The sequence below is a fragment of the Pseudophryne corroboree genome, chromosome 6 (genome assembly GCF_028390025.1).
Source record: "Pseudophryne corroboree isolate aPseCor3 chromosome 6, aPseCor3.hap2, whole genome shotgun sequence".
Lineage (NCBI taxonomy): Eukaryota > Metazoa > Chordata > Amphibia > Anura > Myobatrachidae > Pseudophryne > Pseudophryne corroboree.
The window spans coordinates 208,261,964-208,283,766 of record NC_086449.1 but is presented as its reverse complement, the minus strand read 5'-3'; the positions used below and the strand labels follow the sequence as shown (position 1 = coordinate 208,283,766).

At 46.1% G+C, this 21,803-nt stretch overlaps 1 protein-coding gene across 3 annotated transcripts in view; it reads left to right on the top strand.

Moving 5' to 3' along the window:
* Positions 1–21,803, top strand: part of LRRC28 (leucine rich repeat containing 28) — a 130,173-nt gene that overhangs the window by 55,881 nt on the left and 52,489 nt on the right. For all 3 annotated transcript variants that reach the window (XM_063925708.1, XM_063925709.1, XM_063925710.1), the window contains exons 4-5: positions 11,109–11,146; positions 15,088–15,225. In XM_063925708.1, the coding sequence (XP_063781778.1) occupies positions 11,109–11,146; positions 15,088–15,225 (176 nt within the window). The remainder of the gene's footprint in view (positions 1–11,108; positions 11,147–15,087; positions 15,226–21,803) is intronic.

The following is a 21,803-nucleotide window of genomic DNA, read 5'->3' as shown; positions in this document are numbered from 1 at the left end:
CTAGACCTCATGTGGCTGGAGTGTGTCAGCAGTTCCTGCAAGACGAAGGCATTGATGCTATGGACTGGCCCACCCGTTCCCCAGACCTGAATCCAATTGAGCACATCTGGGACATCATGTCTCGCTCCATCCACCAACGCCACGTTGCACCACAGACTGTCCAGGAGTTGGCGGATGCTTTAGTCCAGGTCTGGGAGGAGATCCCTCAGGAGACCATCCGCCACCTCATCAGGAGCATGCCCAGGCGTTGTAGGGAGGTCATTAAAGGCACGTGGAGGCCACACACACTACTGAGCCTCATTTTGACTTGTTTTCAGGACATTACATCAAAGTTGGATCAGCCTGTAGTATGTTTTTCTCTTACGTCCTAGAGGATGCTGGGGACTCCGTAAGGACCATGGGGTATAGACTGGCTCCGCAGGAGACATGGGCACTATAAAGAACTTTAGAATGGGTGTGCACTGGCTCCTCCCTCTATGCCCCTCCTCCAGACCTCAGTTAGATCCTGTGCCCAGAGGAGATTGGGTGCACTACAGGGGAGCTCTCCTGAGTTTCTCTGATTAAGAATTTTGTTAGGTTTTTTATTTTCAGGGAGCACTGCTGGCAACAGGCTCCCTGCATCGTGGGACTGAGGAGAGAGAAGCAGACCTACTTAAGTGATAGGCTTTGCTTCTTAGGCTACTGGACACCATTAGCTCCAGAGGGAGTCTGAACGCTGGTCTCCCCTTGCTGTTCGTCCCGCGCCGCCGTCCTCCTCGCACAGCCGGAAGATAGAAGGCGGGTGAGTATAAGAAGAAAAGAAGACTTCAAGGCGGCAGAAGACTTCAGATCCTCAATGAGGTACCGCTGCGCGCCATTGCTCACACACACACACACACACACAGGCACAGATGGGTGCAGGGCGGGGCGCCCTGGGCAGCAATAAAGCCTCTATATCTGGCATATATACTGCGGAGACAGTATTTCTTTCAATCCCCCGCCAGTTTGTGATATTTTAAGCGGGATCGAAGCCTGCCGCTGAAGGGGGCGGAGCTTGGTCTCTCAGCACTAACCAGCGCCATTTTCTCCACAGAGATCTGCTGAGAAGCTGGCTCCCCGGTCTCTCCCCTGCTGAACACGGTGACACAGGGCTGAAAAGAGGAGGGGGGGCACTTGTAAGGCGCAGTGAGTGTATTAACACAGTAATTTAATATAAAAGCGCTATTATCTGGGACTTTATTTTCCAGTGTCAGTTGGCGCTGGGTGTGTGCTGGCATACTCTCTCTCTGTCTCTCCAAAGGGCCTTATTGGGGAACTGTCTCCTTATATCCCTGTGTGTGTGGGGGTGTCGGTACGAGTGTGTCGGCATGTCTGATGCGGAAGGCTCAGCAAAGGAGGAGGTGGAGCAGATGATTGTGGTGTCGCCGTCGGCAACGCTGACTCATGATTGGATGGACATGTGGAATGTTTTAATATGCAAATGTGACCTTATTACATAAGAGATTGGACAAAGCAGAGTCCAGGGAAAGAGCAGGGAGACAATCCACGGCTTCGGCTGGGTCACCGGGCCCTTCTGGGTCTCAAACGTCCCCTATCCCAGATAGCAGACACTGATACCGACACGGACTCTGACTCCAGTGTCGACTACGATGAAGCGAGGTTGCACCCAAGGGTGACAAAAAGTATTCATTATATGATTATTGCAATAGAAGAGGTTTTACATATCACAGATGACCCCTCGGTCCCTGACACGAGGGTGCGCATGTATAAGGAAAAGAAACCTGAGGTAACCTTTCCCCCATCCCATGAGCTTAACGAGTTATTTGAAAAGGCTTGGGAAACTCCTGATAAAAAAAATTGCAGATTCCCAAGAGGATTCTTATGGCGTATCTTTTCCCTGCACGGGACAGGGTACGTTGGGAATCCTCACCCAGGGTGGACAAGGCTTTAACACGCCTGTCCAAGAAAGTGGCGCTACCGTCTCCGGACACGGCGGCCCTCAAGGATCCTGCTGATCGCAGGCAGGAAACTACTTTATTTATGCGCATACAGGTGCTTTGCTCAGACCGGCAATAGCATCGGCATGGGTGTGTAGTGCTGTTGCAGCTTGGACAGATACCTTGTCAGCTGACCTTGATACCCTAGATAGGGATACCATTTTATTAACCTTAGGCCACATTAAAGACGCAGTCTTATATATGAGGGATGCTCAAAGAGACGTTGGGCTGCTGGGTTCAAGAGCCAACGCCATGGCGATTTCTGGTAGGCGCGCCCTGTGGACTCGCCAATGGACGGGTGATGCCGACTCAAAGAAACATATGGAGGTTTTGCCATACAAGGGTGAAGTTTTTTTGGGGAAGGTCTCGCGGACCTGGTTGCCACAGCTACCGCGGGTAAATCTAAGTTTTTGCCTTTTGTTCCCCCACTGCAAAAGAAAACTCCACAGTATCAGATGCAGTCCTTTCGGTTGCGTAAGTCCAGAAGAGGACGGGGCTCATCTTTCCTCGCCAGAGGTAAGGGTAGAGGGAAAAGAATGCCTGCTATGGCTAGTTCCCAGGAGCAGAAGTCCTCCCCGGCTTCTACTAAATCCACCGCATGACGTTGGGGCTCCACTGAGGAAGTCCGCACCGGTGGGGGCACATCTTCGACTCTTCAGCCAGGTCTGGGTTCTGTCGGACGTGGATCCTTGGGCGATGGATATTGTATCCCAAGGCTACAAACTGGAATTCGAAGAGGTGCCCCCTCGCCGATTTTTCAAGTCGGCCTTGCCAGTTTCTCCCCCAGAGAGGGAAGTAGTGTTCGCTGCAATTCAAAAGCTGTATCAACAGCAAGTGATTGTCAAGGTTCCCCTAGTTCAACAGGGGAAAGGGTACTATTCGACCCTAAAATTATGTTGGTGGAGTACCTCCCCAATGCGCGGTGTAGGCTGCCTTAACTATGTATATCAAATATGGGTGTTCCCACTCCCAATGAACAACAGAATGCAGAAAAAATAGATAATACACTGTATAGGGCGCCAAAAAGACAACGAATAACACTATTGAATGTACAAATCAGAGAGTAAATAAAGGTGTATACGTCCCTTGGCAATTCTTGGATTCAGGCGTATAGAAAGTTCTCTAAATTTCTCATGCACAGAAGGATTTTCACAGCAGGGCCTCAATCACCGATATCATGTGAAAAAAAGATATGGAGCATCTCGTGTAACACAGTTTTATTTCTTCACAGTAAGCTTCATAAAAGTTAATAAAAACAGAATCCAAATAAAATTTTCTATAAAACTACATGGAGCACATGCAGCATGAATGATGATCCCCAAGCTGTGTGTAAAAGTGAAAAATTACCGGATATTTAGAGGATAAAGATATCCTCAAATAAGCAAGGTCTTAACACCAGGTAGCCTCCCGGGAAATAGCGTCCTGGATTCTCCGGCAATCCTCCTTCCACAACCAGCGAAGAGACACCCCCTGCTGCTCCGACGCGTTTCAGGCCTTTCTAGGCCCCTTTTCAAGGCTAATGTGCTCCCCACAAATACTGAAATCCTTTTATTTCTAAAACAACCAATCGCAATGTTAATTAAAAACAACTTATTACACCTGTATAACAATATGGCCCCCACCATATGTTTACTCCTGATTCCATAGTTACCGCTTTCTATCTCGTTTCCCACAATTCCCCAGAGATTGAAGAGTTGGGATTTAAATGGAAACTTATTCTTAAGTATCCAATCCCTCTTTCACTATGGGTGGGCACTCCCTGTTACTGTCCCAATCAGTCATTAATAGAAGTCCAAGCGTAGCCTAACTCCATTAATCATATTATACCAAGTTCCTCCGGTTGCTAGGCAACCGTCTTTGCGAGACATCACTTCCGCTAAGTCGTAGTAGGATCCGTTGTGGAGGACGGAACGTCACTTCCGCCCTTAATGCCCGCTCTCGCGGCGGGACGTCATCTCCGCCCTTCGCTCCATTTTCATCCATCGATAGGCAGAGTTCCGCTTCATGACGCCGCACCTATATCACCAACCGCCTCCAGTATTGTTCCGAGTTGCTATAGCAACCAAAGGTCATAATCGTTCACATTTGTATAGAGTGGAGATGATGTCTTTAGAAAATCCAAAACTGGAACCTATTGATCAGAAATTGTTTTAATATGCATCCCTCCATTATAGGGATAAATGCACTTAATAAAACAGTATTAATAAAAATAGAAGACCTTAAGCATGTTTCATTTAACCCTTGCATAACATACATGGACTAGATAGATAACAGATCCTTAAATAAGTTCACAAAAACCACTTGATTTCAAAGTCTGAATTAAGACCCCCTGGAATCAATGTATTATATTTATGAATCAACTGTATTTCTATTTTGGCTAATGATTTAGCGGTATTTTTCTAACGATGGGTTGTTTCAACCCGTTTTATCCCTACAAATCTTAAGATATGACTCTGATCACAGTTATGAATTTTTTTGAAATGATTAGATAGTGCGTGAGTTTCCAGGCCTTTCCTTACATTTCTCAAGTGTTCGCCTATGCGTACCTTGAAAGGCCTGGATGTCCTGCCTATATAAAACATATGGCAAGAGCATTCTATGGCATAAACAACATTTTTCACATTGCATGTTATGAAATCGGTTATTTGATGTGTCTGTCCATTGATATCTAGTCTCTCTAATTTCTTCCTACTATCTGTTTTAATTGTTTTACATCCTATGCATGACCCACATCGATGAAAACCTTTAGTGTTGATCTGGCCCTCTTTCTTTAAGATTGGTAGATCACTTCTAACAAGATTATTCCTCAGGTTAGGTGCCTTTTTATAGATAAATGAAGGTTTTTTTGGCAAAACTTCCTTTAGTACGGGATCTTTTTTTTTAAGATGTTCCAGTGTTTCCTAATTGTTCGTTCCAGAACTTTGTGTTGTACGTTATAATTAGTTATGAAAGCATATTCAAAATGGTTATGTTCGTTCCTAATCTTTTCTTTCTCCCCCAAAAGTTCTTCTCTATTTATTACCAGAATCTGTTCTTTTACTTTTCTGACATGTTCAGCTTCATATCCACTTCATTGGAATCTTATCTCTAGTTGTTCTGCTTGTTCTTTAAATATGGCATCTTCCGAACAGTTCTGTCTGATCCTCTTAAATTGGCTGTTTGGTATAGACTGTAGCCAGTTTCTGTGGTGACAACTATTCCGATCTATGTACGTCTGAGAGTCTGTGGGCTTCGTAAATGTTTTTGTATATAAATTGCCCTCCTTTACATAGATCGTGATATCCAGAAAATCTATACTTTCCATACTTATATGGAAAGTGAGATTAATGTTAAATGGATTGTTCAAATAAATACAAAAATCTTCCAGTTTCTCCCTTCCTCCTCTCCATATGAAAATTATGTCATCTATATAGCGTTTCCATGACACCAGGGTCGCCCCAAATGGGTTTTCGGATCCCCAGACATAGTCTGATTCCAATTTTCCCATAAATAAGTTTGCATAACTTGGGGCGAACCTGGAGCACATTAGCCTTGAAAAAGGGCCTAGAAAGGCCTGAAACGCGTCGGAGCAGCAGGGGATGTCTCTTCGCTGGTTGTGGAAGGAGGATTGCCGGAGAATCCAGGACGCTATTTCCCGGGAGGCTACCTGGTGTTAAGACCTTGCTTATTTGAGGATATCTTTATCCTCTAAATATCCGGTAATTTTTCACTTTTACACACAGTTTGGGGATCATCATTCATGCTGCATGTGCTCCATGTAGTTTTTTATGGAAAATTTTATTTGGATTCTGTTTTTATTAACTTTTATGAAGCTTACTGTGAAGAAATAAATCTGTGTTACACGAGATGCTCCATATCTCTTTTCACATGATATCGGTGATTGAGGCCCTGCTGTGAAAATCCTTCTGTGCATGAGAAATTTAGAGAACTTTCTATACGCCTGAATCCAAGAATTGCCAAGGGACATATACACCTTTATTTACTATTTGACCCTGTTCGTGGTCCCGAAGCCGGATGGTTCAGTCAGACCCATTTTAAATCTAAAATCCCTAAACCTGTACTTGCGAAAGTTCAAATTCAAGATGGAATCGCTCCGGGCTGTGATCTCCAGTCTGGAAGGGGGGGATTTTATGGTGTCACTCGACATAAAGGATGCATACCTTCATGTCCCCATATATCCTCCTCATCAGGCGTACCTGAAATTCGCTGTACAGGACTGTCATTACCAGTTTCAGACGTTGCTGTTTGGGCTCTCCACGGCCCGAGGATTTTCACCAAGGTGATGGCGGAGATGATGGTGCTCCTGCGCAGGCAGGGAGTCACAATTATCCCATACTTGGACGATCTCCTGATAAAGACAAGATCGAGAGATCAATTGCAGAAGAGCGTGTCGCTCTCCCTGAGAGTGCTACAACAACACGGTTGGATTCTCAATCTGCCAAAGTCACAATTGATTCCAACGACTCGACTATCATTCCTAGGCATGATTCTGGACACGGAACAGAAGAGGGTTTTTCTCCCGATGGAAAAATCCCAGGACCTCCAGAACATGGTCAGAGAATTGCTAAAACCAAAAAGAGTGTCTGTTCATCAATGCACTCGAGTTCTGGGAAAAATGGTGGCAGCCTACGAGGCCATCCCCTTCGGCAGGTTTCATGCAAGGACATTTCAGTGGGACCTCCTGGACAAGTGGTCCGGGTCCCATCTACTAATATATCAGAAGATAAGCCTGTCCCCCCGGGCCAGGGTGTCTCTCCTGTGGTGGCTGCAAAGTGCTCACCTTCTAGAGGGTCGCAGGTTCGGCATTCTGCGCTGGGTTCTGGTGACCACTGACGCGAGCCTCCGAGGATGGGGAGCAGTCACACAAGGAAGACATTTTCAGGGGCTATGGTCAAGCCAGGAGGCTTGTCTACACATCAACGTACTGGAATTGAGGGCCATATACAACGGCCTACAACAAACGGAGGATCTTCTTCGCGACCTACCGGTTCTGATTCAATCAGACAACGTCACAGCCGTGGCTCGTGTAAACCGCCAAGGCGGGACAAGGAGTAGAGTGGCAATGGCGGAAGCCACCAGGATTCTTCGCTTGGCGGAAAATCACGTAAGCGCTCTGTCAGCGGTCTTCATTCCGGGAGTGGACAACTGGGAAGCAGACTTCCTCAGCAGACACGATCTCCATCCAGGAGAGTGGGGACTTCATCAAGAAGTTTTTGCAGAGAATAACGAGTCTGGGGAATTCCTCACATAGACATGATGGCGTCACGCCTCAACAAGAAGCTTCGGAGGTATTGTGCCAGGTCAAGGGACCCTCAGGCAGTAACGGTGGATGCCCTGGTGACACTTTGGGTGTTTCAGTCGGTCTATGTGTTCCCCCTCTTCCTCTCATCTCAAAAATATTGAGAATCATAAGACAAAAAAGGGTGAAAACAATACTCATTGTTCCAGATTGGCCTCGAAGGGCCTGGTATTCAGATCTTCAGGAGATGCTCACTGAAGATCCATGGCCTCTTCCTCTCAGGGAGGACCTGTTACAACAGGGGCCCTGCGTGTTCCAAGACTTACCGCGGTTACGTTTGACGGCATGGCGGTTGAACGCCGAATCCTAGCTGGGAAAGGTATTCCGGAGGAAGTCATCCCTACTCTGATAAAGGCTAGGAAGGAGGTGACGGCAAAACATTATCACTGTATCTGGAGGAAGTATATGTTTCTTGGTGTGAAGCCAAGAATGCTCCTACGGAAGATTTCCATCTGGGCCGTTTTCTCCACTTTCTACAGACAGGAGTGGATATGGGCCTAAAATTAGGCTTCATTAAGGTACAGATTTCGGCCCTATCTATTTTCTTTCAGAAGGAATTGGCTTCTCTCCCAGAAGTCCAGACTTTTGTAAAGGGAGTGCTGCACATCCAGCCTCCTTTTGTGCCCCCAGTGGCACCTTGGGACCTTAACGTGGTATTACGGTTCCTGAAGTCTCACTGGTTTGAACCTCTTCAAGCGGTTGAATTTAAATTTCTCACTTGGAAGGTGGTCATGTTGTTGACCTTGGCATCTGCAGGGCGGGTGTCCGAATTGGCGGCCTTGTCTCACAAGAGCCCCTATTTGACTTTCCATGTTGATAGAGCAGGGTTGAGGACTCGTCCTCAATTTTTGCCTAAGGTGGTTTCTTCATTTCATGTGAACCAACCTATTGTGGTGCCTGTGGCTACGAGTGATGTGGAGGACTCCAAGTCCCTGGATGTAGTCAGGGCCTTAAAAATCTATGTAGCCAGGACGGCTCGAGTTAGGAAAACAGAAGCACTGTTTGTCCTGTATGCAGCCAACAAAGTTGGCGCTCCTGCTTCGAAGCAGACTATTGCTCGCTGGATCTGTAACACGATTCAGCAGGCTCATTCTACGGCAGGATTGCCGTTAACAAATTCAGTAAAGGCGCATTCCACTACGAAGGTGGCTTCTTCTTGGGCGGCTGCCCGAGGCGTCTCCGCTTTACAGCTTTGCCGAGCAGCTACCTGGTCAGGTTCAAACACTTTTGCAAAGTTCTATAAGTTTGATACCCTGGCTGATGAGGACCTTGCGTTTGCTCAGTCGGTGCTGCAGAGTCGTCCGCACTCTCCCGCCTAGTCTGGAGCTTTGGTATAAACCCCATGGTCCTTACGGAGTCCCCAGCATCCTCTAGGACGTAAGAGAAAATAAGATTTTAAACCTACCGGTAAATCTTTTTCTCCTAGTCCGTAGAGGATGCTGGGCGCCCGTTCCAGTGCGGACAAAATCTGCAAGGCTTGTATATAGTTGTTGCTTACATAAGGGTTATGTTACAGTGGAGATCAGTCTTTAGCTGATACTGTTTTTTTGTTCATACTGTTAACTGTTTGCGTATATTCCAGGTTATACGGTGTGGATGGTGTGGGCTGGTATGAATCTTGCCCTTAGATTAACAAAATCCTTTCCTCGTATTGTCCATCTCCTCTGGGCACAGTTTCTCTAAGGTCTGGAGGAGGGGCATAGAGGGAGGAGCCAGTGCACACCCATTCTAAAGTTCTTAATAGTGCCCATGTCTCCTGCGGAGCCCGTCTATACCCCATGGTCCTTACAGAGTCCCCAGCATCCTCTACGGACTAGGAGAAAAAGATTTACCGGTAGGTTTAAAATCTTATTTTCCACTTTAAACTTGTGTGACTCCAAATCCAGACCTCCATGGGTTAATAAATTTGATTTCCATTGATAATTTTTGTGTGATTTTGTTGTCAGCACATTTAACTATGTAAAGAACAAAGTATTTAATAAGAATATTTCATTCATTCAGATCTAGGATGTGTTATTTTAGTGTTCCCTTTATTTTTTTTGAGCAGTGTATTTTAATTCCGTGAGTCTTTTACATTTTAGGATATTAAAACTTGCAGTAGCCAGTCCTCCTCCCCCTTTTTCACTCTGCCAACACTCTGGCTCATTGTCTGGAGTGCAGCTAGACTACTTGGTATCGTACCACTAGACCAGAGTACACATGCAGTTGACTGAGCATGTGCAGCTGCTGTGTAGTAGCACGATACCTTCATCCACACTTATTCACAGATAAAATTACCTTTCAGACAAATGAAACCTGCATTAAAAATGCACTGCGGGTTCCCCTGCAGCGGTGTTAGAGGCAGGGTTTGCAGGTAGGAAGGCTCTTATAAGTACAGGATGTCAGTAGATGCTGACATTCAGTTACATCCTCCCTTCTTTAACACACACATTTCTCAATAATGTCATACCTGGGACCCAAACCCATTGCTGTCATACACCTTATACATGGAGCTATTTGCTCCTGTATAAGAAGCCTGCTAACGCTAACTATAAGAAGCTACTGTGTAGTGTGCGTCTGCAGGGGATTGGATATGTGGCTGCACGCTACATACTATAGATCTGCCAATTACACCTAGCTTCATATAGTTAGCATGATTCCTATGCAGGAGCAAATTGCTCCTTATGTATGGTGTCGGACTGCAATGTCAGAGGTGCTGAGTTCAAGTCCCAGTTGTGACTGCTTTAAATAAATAAAGTATAATTTAACTGACTGGCAAAATGCTGACAACTTTCAAGCGTAGTGCAGTGTAGGTGTGCTATGATATATATGTGCTGTGGGAAGCCGCATTATAGCATGTGCTTGCTCTGGGCGCCAGGACTAGTTGGACCTCTGCATCCAACAGGTCGGGAGAAGGGTAAGGGGGGGCCATTTCTGTTACATCTGTACTGGGCCCCACAATTTTTGATAGCAGCCTGTGCGTGTGTTCTCACACTTGCGTCCTGAAACTTCAAATGCAGCATTAACATTTTAGTGGGAGATTCAGTTGGTGTAATGGACATGATGATTGTCTTGATGATTTTTCTGCACTTGGCGATGTGGGTGTGGTATGTTAGGTAGATTAGACTTATGTCGACAGTGTCTAGGTCGACCACTATTGGTCGACAGCAAGTAGGTCAACGGGGACTGTAGGTCGGCATGTTCTAGGTCGACATGACTTTCCCAATTGTAGTCCACGTGGATCGTAAAGTATGAAAAAGTTCAAAAAATGATAAAAAAAAAAAAAGGTGAGACACTCATGTCGACCTAAAGACCGGATCCCGTCGAGGTTGGGTTACTGTAATTGCCTATCGTTGCTAATGCCTTGTTGCACACTACCAATACAGTATTTTTTGCTAAAAGCACAGCCCATTGAATTTTTTTTTTTTTTTATCATTTTCCCAGTGTATGTCTGAGCCCTTAAAGTTAATCCATCGCCTAAACACTAAATGTCATTTGTATGATTTTCTCAATATTTTGGTTTTAATCCACAGTACAGGTGATGCTGTATTAAATGACTGGGCTGGAACAAACCCTTAATTTTAAATTTGTTTAGGAATAACTTGCCTAAGGAAAGTAATTATTAAGTAGTGTGTGTAGCCTTTTTCTTGGGTGACTAGTTCGCTTCAATTTTTATACTAAGCAATGTAAAGCAGGAGAAATGATAGAGGGAGTAGAGGGTATAATTCTGCATGCTTGTATATTTCTAGTATCTGTTGTTTGCCCTTGGTGCTTCTAGTGTAATGCCTGGAAATCCCATGTCCTAGCACAAATCCTTCAGGATAACAGCTGTTCTGTTTTCTTTGTTTTTCAAGGTATCTCCATTCAAATAACATTGTGTTTGTCCCGGAAGGTGAGTATCTCGCATGAAACAATATAGTTTGTTTGTCTGATAAACAAATTGTGTTTTAGGTTTGAGAAAATTAAAGCAAAACAGACACTTACCCAGCATGCACTCTGATTATATGTGAAAATACACCTTGTATCACTTATACCTCTTTCACACATGTAGTGTTCCCCTCTTCCCCACCCAGGAATTTAATTGGGCAGGATGGCAGTATGCCAGGGGCAGCAGAGGCGCACAAAAAAGGGGTGCGGACTGCAAGGAAGGGGGCGTGTGCGTATTAGCATCACTAATGTGGGTGGGGCTCTACCTACAATGTGAATAGATAACATGCGAGCGCACGGCATCTATTCACACATCGGCCGTGGCTGGCTGTTCAGCAGGATGCCACTAAAGGGGCAGGGCGCAGTTTGCCCTTTAAAAATCGGTCAGGGTGCGGCGCCCTGCTAAAACAGCCTAGCGTGAACACTAGACATGCAGCTAAATCCCAGGTTTTTGTACATGAACGCGCGTCAACCCGGGATTTCTGCATGGGTGAATACAAACTAACCTGGAGTCTGACCCTGCCCTTGACCAGGGTCGGGCCTGAGACCTGAGAATTTGCCGGCTTTTAGACCCATCAAATTCCTGGAAGCATATACATAAAGAGACTCTATATATAATATGTTACAGTCTATCAGACACTGTATGTAGTCTAGTCCGCAAGCTATTTGCATTCAGTATTCTCTAATTGTCTGTGAGTTACTGTACTTTTCTATTGTGTTCTTATATAAATTAGCAGTTCCCCTATTGTATGCGCTTTCAGAGATGTTGCGAGTAGTCTGGTCCCAAATCAACCTAGGGTTGGCAAATTTGAAGGCTGAGGCTGCAAATTACCGCTCTTGCGCAGCCATTGCATTTGCACAGCTGCGCTGCAGGCTGTGTGTTTCTGCCCCTTCCGCTTCCTCTCCATCCTCGTGACTATAGTCCCCAGTGGCAACCACAGACCCCCACCCTCTATTTCCTCCAGTACCACTATCACTGGCTCATTATATCAATGGGACCTTTCCCTATTTCCAGGCAAATTGTTTCAGATACTTTGTAGAAACATAATGCTTTTTCTTTCCAAACCATGAAAATCCCACATTCATCTGTACACTGTGGTGGTGAAGGGGGATGTTTTACACTTTGCTGCACCAGATCTAATACAGGCCTACACACAATTTGCAACACCAGAGCAGTTCAGTGCATATACATGAATTCCTCAAAACAAGCTTTACAGTGTAATGTGCTCCTCTTCCAATGTTCACGTGTGTACTGCGTTTGGTTATCCTAGATTGCTGAATGTGTAACCAAGATGTGTGTCTCCACATTACAGTAGGAAAACATCAATTGTCTGATCAGCAGTTTCTAGCTGGATTATTCTTAATAAAAATCTTCCCCATGGTCAGTTGTGAACTGAGAAAGTTTAGGATCCACTGATATATAAATTATAAACTGCTAAGGAAAATCTTAGTGCAGGTTAGGGATTAGAAATCATGACTGATATCTAGAGCAGGGGTATTCAACATGCTGCCCTCCAGCTACACATCCCAGCATGCTCTGTCACAGTTTTAGCATGCATTAATAGCAAAACTGTGCTAGGATGTGAAGGTCCCTATCTTTCCCAATTTCTACCACATCTCTAGGCAAACTAATCAGCTCATTTGTATTTTAGTGTCATCTGTACATGGATGATACTCAAATATACCTATCCTCCCCAGATTTGTCACCATCTGTATTGGTCCATGTCAATGAATGCATTTCTGCCGTTTTCATCTTGGAAGTCCTCTCGCCACCTCAAACTTAATATTTCCAAAACAATTCTATTTCCACTGTCCAGTTGTAGTTATCAACCTGATATCTCTACAGTAGCATGCTGGGGGGGGGTTCAGTGTGCCATCTGTCCCCCGGGTCAGTACAATTTTGCTGTTGAGGGGCCATCGCTGTAACTGATATCACATACTTTCATGGTGGCTCAGCTGTTCCATCAATGACACAAACAAAAATGACAATAGCTAATTGGCCGGTACTTTACCTTTCTCCACTTTATCATGCTTCAAGGCTTAAGGGCCCCATACACTTACACGACATGTCCGTCTGACATGTTGCAGGCGATCACCCCGGCAGCCTCCCAGCGGTCAGGATCGCCCAAGATACATTGTATGCTGTCCTTTTGTATAAGATGTATCTTGGGCGATACCAGCCATGCCTGCGGGGTCGGACATGATTGAATGTGCAGCACATTCATTTTGGAGGATCCTATGCTCACGGGAATGCGCATCGGATCGGAAACACCTCCAAAATGCCCAATTTCATCCGATATATCAGGCCGAATGCTCGAAATCAGATTAAATCGGGCATTATCGTCCTAGTGTATGGGGCCCTTTAGTACGGGTTTGGTATGTTATACCGCTGCACAGGATGCCTACTGCCAGTATATATACCGACATAGGCATCCTGAGTGGTGGAATGCCGGCAGGGGGGCAAGCACAACAAAGCCCTTAGCAGGCTTGGTGGTGAGCTCTATGGGTGTTGTGGACCTGGGTTGGTGGTGGGTCCTCCTCTGTCGGCGCTTCGAGATGACATCATCTCCATGCGCCGGTGATATGGCTCTCCATAGGCTTTTAACAGGACACGGTTTGGGACACGGGTCACCCATTTACACTGCAATCTTACCTAGGACTGACCTTGGTAGCTACTTGGGTCGGATTCCAAAGTCACTGGATTCAGGTTATTTTTCAAGGACCCTTTTCCACTGAGCCAAGACCTGGGTAGCATCAGCTTCTTCTCCACTCACATTCTACAGTACTATTGTTGACTCAGGGTGCACCGCCATAGAGACTTTATCTGGGAATATTTCCCCTGATTGTCTGTCTTAGTTTGGTCTTCCATAAATTTTGTAATTGGTGCGGAATCATCCCTCTTACATGTTTTAGCATCAGCAATAACCCAGATATTGCAACAATGGAAATAGGATATTACAGTGCACTACTGTTAGGCCTCCTGTTTCCCACCATAACCTTAGGGAATGTTCTCCTAAATATTACTAGTGACCCTTTCATATTAAGCAAAATATGCTTGAGAATATAGTGAATTGAGATCCCCATTTTGCAAGTTTATTGTATTTCTCTCTATTCAGATACAGTAGCTCTGGTGAGCAGGGTCTGATGTCTAGATATTATTTTGTTTCTGTATTATGTTCACTTAGTGTTCCTTATTGTACAGGACTGCAGGTTGCACAGATTATTTTATATACTTCTATAGCATCACCATCTTACACATCGCTGTACAGAGACTATTTAATCATGCACATCACTCCCTGCTCCATTGGAACTTAGTCTACATTTTGTAACACGCGTCTGTTTGTTTGTCAGCAGCCAGTTTGCTTGAATGTGATAGGAAAATTGTCGCACCCAAAGGAAACTCACACGAACATGGGGCACACATATGGGGCATAATCAGCAAACTCTTTACCCTATCACTGTGAGGCAGCACCATCCCTTCATTACTATAATATGATGTACCGTAAAAGGCATATAAATCAATTCTGAATAGGCAACAGATATTTTCTCCATATTAGCCCTTATTAATATGAGTGCAACCACCCATTATGTTTTTTCTGTCCCAACCAAAAAAATAATTTGGATCTTTTAGACCAAAGTAGCCACAGATTGCTGCGTGTATATACCCTATATATTTCTAATCTAGCCTGTCTCCTTATCGGGAGCAGTCACTTTGTGATCAGGTCTTTTTTGCTATCATTTACTTATTGTGCTACAGTATGTTGCAGCTATGTGCTTAAATGGGAAAGTGCTTCTAGATTTCTTGTTTTATTCAGCCAGCAAAACTGTATAACTTATGTAGTTGTTGGACTGATACGGCAGCATAATATTCTTTTCATAACTACTTGTTTCCTTTCCTCTCTGAAGCCATTGGTTCTCTGGTTAAGCTGCAGTCCTTGGACCTGAGTGACAATGCGCTGGAAATCTTGTGCCCTGACATTGGGAGGCTTAAATCACTACGCCATTTGCGACTGACAAACAACCGTCTGAAATTCCTTCCTCCAGGTACTGCGCTACAGCCTGTGCACCTGCTCTTTTATTTATCATCTATATCTCACTGAGATAACAGAACCTAAAAGCAACAGGTTTCAGAGACCAATCATCTCTGGAAATGTTTCTCGCCGGTTCTAGCTGTTTTGTATTTCTTGTCATGAGCTTTTTACAAGGTGACACGACATGAAGAGGTAGTGAAAGGAAATGCTGTGTGGTTAGTACAGTAACTGTCCAGGTACAGTCTTCCTTCCTGGCATCTCTCTTCATTCTGATACTCTGTACCCAGTGATATGAGGACTGAGAGAGAGGCTGTAACGTAAAGGGTTTGTAATAAAGTGTACAAATGTTTTCTTTAACATTTTGGGGTTTAACCACATACAGTAGCAGGTGCATTTTTGAAGTGAATCACTGAACAATAGCATATGTTTAGTAAAATGAAAATATTTTCCGTGTATGATGGCAATTTCTATAGCGCAGGCATTAAGGTGCGCACACACAGCAGCGGCTGCCAGCTGTCCAGTGTTCATGAGACTGTAGAAGTAATTACATTGCTGGAGCAATTGGTAGGTGGCATACTAGTGTACACTGGTCCCATCTCCATTGTGTCTGTGTTGAGATGGATGCACTAAAAGTACAAGGTATACTAGCTCCAGGAGCCCCTCCAATCACAGGATGCCACAACATTATTTCTCATACGTCCTAGAGGATGCTGGGGTCACTTCAAGAACCATGGGGTATAGACGGGATCCACAGGAGACATGGGCACTTTAAGACTTTCAAAGGGGTGTGAACTGGCTCCTCCCTCTATGCCCCTCCTCCAGACTCCAGTTTAGAATCTGTGCCCAGGCAGACTGGATGCACACTGAGGAGCTATACTGAGTTTCTCTGAAAAGACTTTGTTAGGTTTTTTATGTTCAGGGAGAACTGCTGGCAACAGTCTCCCTGCTTCGTGGGACTTAGGGGAGAGAAGTCAGACCTACTTCTGTGACCTACTTCTGTGAGTTAAATGCTCTGCTTCTTGGCTACAGGACACCATTAGCTCCTGAGGGTCTGATCGCTAGGTACGCCTAGATGCTCGTTCCCAGAGCCCGCCGTCACCCCCCTTGCAGAGCCAGAAGACAGGTGAGAAGAAGAAGATCAAAAGACTTCAGTGACGGCTTTGAGGTACCGCACAGCGGCCGCGCTGCGTGCCATGCTCCCACACTCAGTGGCACTACAGGGCGCGGGGGGGGGGTGCCCTGGGCAGCATTTTAGGCTCAAATAAATACCTGGCAAGAGCGGACATAGTGCCAGGGCACTGTCCGGACCCCCACCAGTATAAAAATTTTAAAAAAGCGGGTCTGAAGCGTGCCATTACGGGGGCGGGGCTTAGCCCTCACAGCACACAGCCCGGCGCCATTTTCTCTACACAAGACTGCAGAGACGCTGGTCCTTCCTCACACTGCTGTACAAGTAACCGGGTGCAAAACGGGGGGGGGGGGGGGGAACACCAGGTATATTGGTGCATTATATGTAACTTATAAAAGCGCTGCAGGTCTGGGACATTTTCTGTATTGTTTTCAGACCGGGATTGGACGCTGGGGTGTGAGCTGGCAATATCTCCGCTTGTGTCTCTCTGACGGGCTTTACTGTGGGTCTGTCCCCTATAGGCCCAGTGTATCTGCGTGTGGTGGGTGCACGTGTGTCGGCATGTCTGAGGCGGAGTGCTCTTCCCAGGAGAAGACTATGTTTGGGACACAAACGGCTGTGAAAGTGACCCTGTCGGCACCGCCGACACCGGATTGGGTGAATGTTTTGAGTGCTTTGAATGCAAATGTGGCTCTGATAAATAAAAGATTGGATAACTCTGAGTCTCCGAACCAAACTTGGAAGAGATCCGTAGAGGATGTGTTGTTTCAAGTCCAGACCCCCATGGGGTCACAAAAACGTTCATTTGCCCAGCTGGCAGACACGGATACCGACACGGACACACACTCAAGTGTCGACTATAGTGATGCCAGATTAGATCCAAAACTGGCAAAGAGCATTCAGTACATGATTGTGGCTATAAAAGATGTATTACATATCACTGAGGACCCTACTGTTCCTGATACTAGGGTCTGTATGTATAAAGGGAAGAAACCTGAGGTAACATTTCCTCCCTCTCATGAACTGTATACGCTTTGTGAAAAGGTTCGGGAAAATCCTGACAAAAAGTTTCAGATTCCCAAAAGGGTGGTAGTAGCGTATCCGTTTCCCTCTGGGGATAGGGAAAAATGGGAGTCACCCTCCCCCCCCCCCCCCTTCCATTGTGGACAAAGCTCTGTCACGGCTGTCCAAAAAAGGTGACTCTTCCGTCCCCTGACAAGGCTGCCCTAAGGGATCCTGCGGCTCGTAGACCGGAAAATACATTGAAATCCATTTATGTCACCACGGGTACGCTACTCAGACCAGCCATTGCATCTGCGTGGGTGAGTAGTGCTATCGAAAGATGGGCAGATAACTTGTCATCTGAAATGGATACCCTGGATAGGTCATATCAGGGACGCTGCAGTCTACCTAAAGGAAGCTGCGAGAGATATTGGCCTCTTGGGATCACGGGCCAATGCCATGGCAGTCTCGGCTAGGAGAGCATTGTGGATTTATCAGTGGAATGCTGATGCTGACTCTAAGAAAGCTATGGAGTCTCTACCGTATAAAGGTGGTGTGTTGTTTGGTGATGGCCTCGCTGATTTGGTATCTACGGCTACCGCGGGTAAGTCATCGTTTTTACCTTATGTGCCTGCACCACAAAAGAAAGCACACCACTATCAGATGCAGTCCTTTCGGCCCAATAAATACAGAAAGGGCCTGGGGTCTTCCTTCCTTGCTACTAGAGGAAAGGCAAAAGGTAAACGATCACCGGCCGTGGACGGTTCTCAGGAGCAGAAGTCCTCCCCGGCTTCTGCCAAGTCCACCGCATGACGCTGGGACTCCGCTGCGGGAGTCCGCACCGGTGGGGGGACGTCTCTGGCTCTTCAGTCAGTTCTGGGCTCGTTCGGCCCTGGACCCATGGGTTTTAGAAATAGTGTCCCAAGGGTACAAACTGGAGTTTCAAGACGTTCCCCTTCACCTATTTTTCAAATCGGCCTTACCAGCTTCTCTTCCGGAGAGGGAGGTGGTGTGCGCCGCAATACAAAAATTGTGTCAGTCAAGTCATTGTCAGGGTTCCCCCGTCACAACAGGGAAAAGGCTTTTATTCGAGCCTGTTCGTGGTCCCGAAGCCAGACGGCTCAGTTAGACCAATCCTGAACCTCAAATCCCTCAATTTCTACCTAAGAAAATTCAAATTCAAGATGGAATCTCTCCGGGCAGTGATCTCCAGTCTGGAGGAGGGGGATTTTATGGTGTCGGTAGACATAAAGGATGCCTACTTATATGTTCCCATTTATTCTCCACATCAGGCTTATCTGAGGTTTGCAGTTCAGGATTGTACTTGCCAATTTCAGACGACGTCGTTCGGTCTGTCCACGGCTCCGAGGATTTTCACCAAAGTAATGGCCGAAATGATGGTTCTCCTGCGCAAGCAAGGAGTCACAATTATCCCGTACTTGGACGATCTCCTGATAAAGGTGAGATCCAGGGACCAATTACTGCAGAACATTACGCTCTCCCTGACAATTCTGCAGCAACATGGTTGGCTCCTAAACTTGCCAAAATCACAGTTGGTTCCGACGAGACGGCTGTCGTTTTTGGGAATGATTCTGGACACCGAATTACAGAGAGTTTTTCTTCCAGTGGAAAAGGCTCTGGAAATTCAGAACCTGGTCAAACAAATTCTGAAACCAGCAAAAGTATCGATACACATGCACCGAAGGATAAGCCTGTCTTTCAAGGCCAGAATCTCACTCCTGTGGTGGCTGCACAGCTCTCACCTCCTAGAGGGACGCAGGTTCGGGATCCAGGACTGGATCTTAGTGACCACGGATGTGAGTCTCCGAGGCTGGGGAGCAGTCACACAGGGGGAAAGCTTCCAGGGAAGATGGTCAAGCCAGGAAATGTGTCTACACATAAACGTTCTGGAATTAAGGGCCATTCACAACGGCCTTCTGCAAGCGGATCATCTTCTTCGTAATCGGCCCGTCTTGATTCAGTCGGACAACATAACAGCAGTAGCGTACATAAACCGCCAGGGCGGAACAAAGAGCAGAGCGGCAATGGCAGAGGCCACAAAGGTTCTCCGCTGGGCGGAAAGGCATACAAGCGCTCTGTCAGCGATCTTCATTCCAGGAGTGGACAACTGGGAAGCAGACTTCCTCAGCAGACACGATCTCCATCCAGGAGAGTGGGGTCTTCATCAAGAGGTCTTTGCAGAAGTGGCAAGTCTTTGGGGAATTCCTCAAATAGACATGATGGCGTCTCGCCTCAACAAGAAACTTCAGAGATATTGTTCCAGGTCGAGAGACCCTCAAGCAATAGCAGTGGACGGCCTGGTGACACCGTGGGTGTTTCGGTCGGTGTACGTGTTTCCTCCGCTTCCACTTGTTCCAAAAGTGATAAAGATCATAAGAAGAACAAAAGTTCAAGCGATCCTCATTGTTCCAGACTGGCCAAGGAGGGCTTGGTATCCAGATCTTCAGGAATTACTCATAGGAGATCCCTGGCCCCTTCCTCTACGAAAGGATCTGTTACAGCAGGGGCCGTGCGTGTTCCAAGACTTACCGCGACTTCGTTTGACGGCTTGGAGGTTGAACGCCGGATCCTAGCCCGAAAGGGTATTCCCAAGGAAGTCATCCCCACTCTTATTCAGGCCAGGAAAGGAGTAACGTCTAAACATTACCACCGTATTTGGAGAAAATACGTGTCTTGGTGTGAATCCAAGAAGACTCCTACAGAAGAATGTCAGGATGTTTTCTCCATTTTCTACAAGCTGGTGTGGATGTGGGCCTAAAGTTGGGCTCCATTAAAGTTCCAGAAACAATTGGCCTCCCTTCCAGAAGTTCAGACTTTTGTGAAAGGCGTGTTGCACATCCAACCTCCCTTTGTGCCTCCTGTGGCACCGTGGGATCTTAACGTGGTGTTGCAATTCCTTCAATCTCATTGGTTTGAACCTTTTACAGAAGGTAGAGTTGAAATTCCTTACTTGGAAAGTGGTCATGCTGTTGGCCTTGGCATCCGGAAGGCGGGTGTCTGAATTGGCGGCCTTGTCTCACAAGAGCCCTTATTTGATCTTCCATGAAGATAGAGCAGAGTTGAGGACTCGTCAGCAGTTTCTGACGAAAGTGGTTTCGTCGTTCCACTTGAACCAACCTATTGTGGTGCCAGTGCCTACTGACGCCTTGCTGGAATCGAAGTTTCTCGATGTAGTAAGAGCTTTGAAAATTTATGTCGCCAGAACAGAGGCTCTGTTTGTCCTGTATGCTCACAATAAAATTGGGGCTCCTGCTTCCAAGCAGACTATTGCGCGCTGGATCTGTCATACGATTCAGCAGGCTCATTCTATAACTGGATTGCCGTTACCGAAATCGGTGAAGGCCCATTCTACCAGAAAGGTGGGCTCGTCCTGGGCGGCTGCCCGGGGGGTCTTGGCATTACAGCCTTGCCGAGCGGCTACTTGGTCGAGATCAAACACCTTTGCGAAGTTCTACAAGTTTGATACCCTGGCTGATGAGGACCTCATGTTTGGTCAATCGGTGCTGCAGAGTCATCCGCACTCTCCCGCCCGTTCTAGAGCTTTGGTATAAACCCCATGGTTCTTGAAGTGTCCCAAGCATCCTCTAGGACGTATGAGAAAATAGGATTTTAATACCTACCGATAAATCCTTTTCTCTTAGTCCGTAGAGGATGCTGGGCGCCCGTCCCAGTGCGTACTGTATCTGCAGTTATTAGTTGTGGTTGCACACATGTTGTGTTACGGTTATAGTTAGCCTGTTGCTGATGTTGTTCATGCCTTTGACTTGCGTTGTGTTAAATGCCATGTTGTACAGCGTGCTTGAGGTGTGAGCTGGTATGTATCTCACCTTAGTTTAAAATAAATCATTTTCCTCGAAATGTCCGTCTCCCTGGGCACAGTTCCTATAACTGGAGTCTGGAGGAGGGGCATAGAGGGAGGAGCCAGTTCACACCCCTTTGAAAGTCTTAAAGTGCCCATGTCTCCTGTGGATCCCGTCTATACCCCATGGTTCTTGAAGTGACCCCAGCATTCTCTACGGACTAAGAGAAAAGGATTTACCGGTAGGTATTAAAATCCTATTTTACAGTATCTAACCTAAGCTGCTTGCCACTATTGGCTATTCTTCAGTTAAGGTACTGCTGGGGCGTCACCAAGGGGGCTTGTGAGCAAGGATAGCAGTCAGCAGTGACAGCAAATCACTATGAAATATGTGGAGATAGACCTATCTGTCACGATCCTAGGCACGGCGATTCCCCAGATACAACAAATCCATATTTTGGTAATGCCTCTTTCGGAGAGTTGGGTTGGATACACGACAGAAAACCAGAGCTAAAATTAGATTATTTAATTTAAGTAAAAAACTTCAAAGCTAATGTTACAGAAAAGAAAGTAATAAGATAGAATGATAAAAAGTCAGTCACATGAGTAAAGACCGTTTCAAGAAAAATAAAAACAGGGA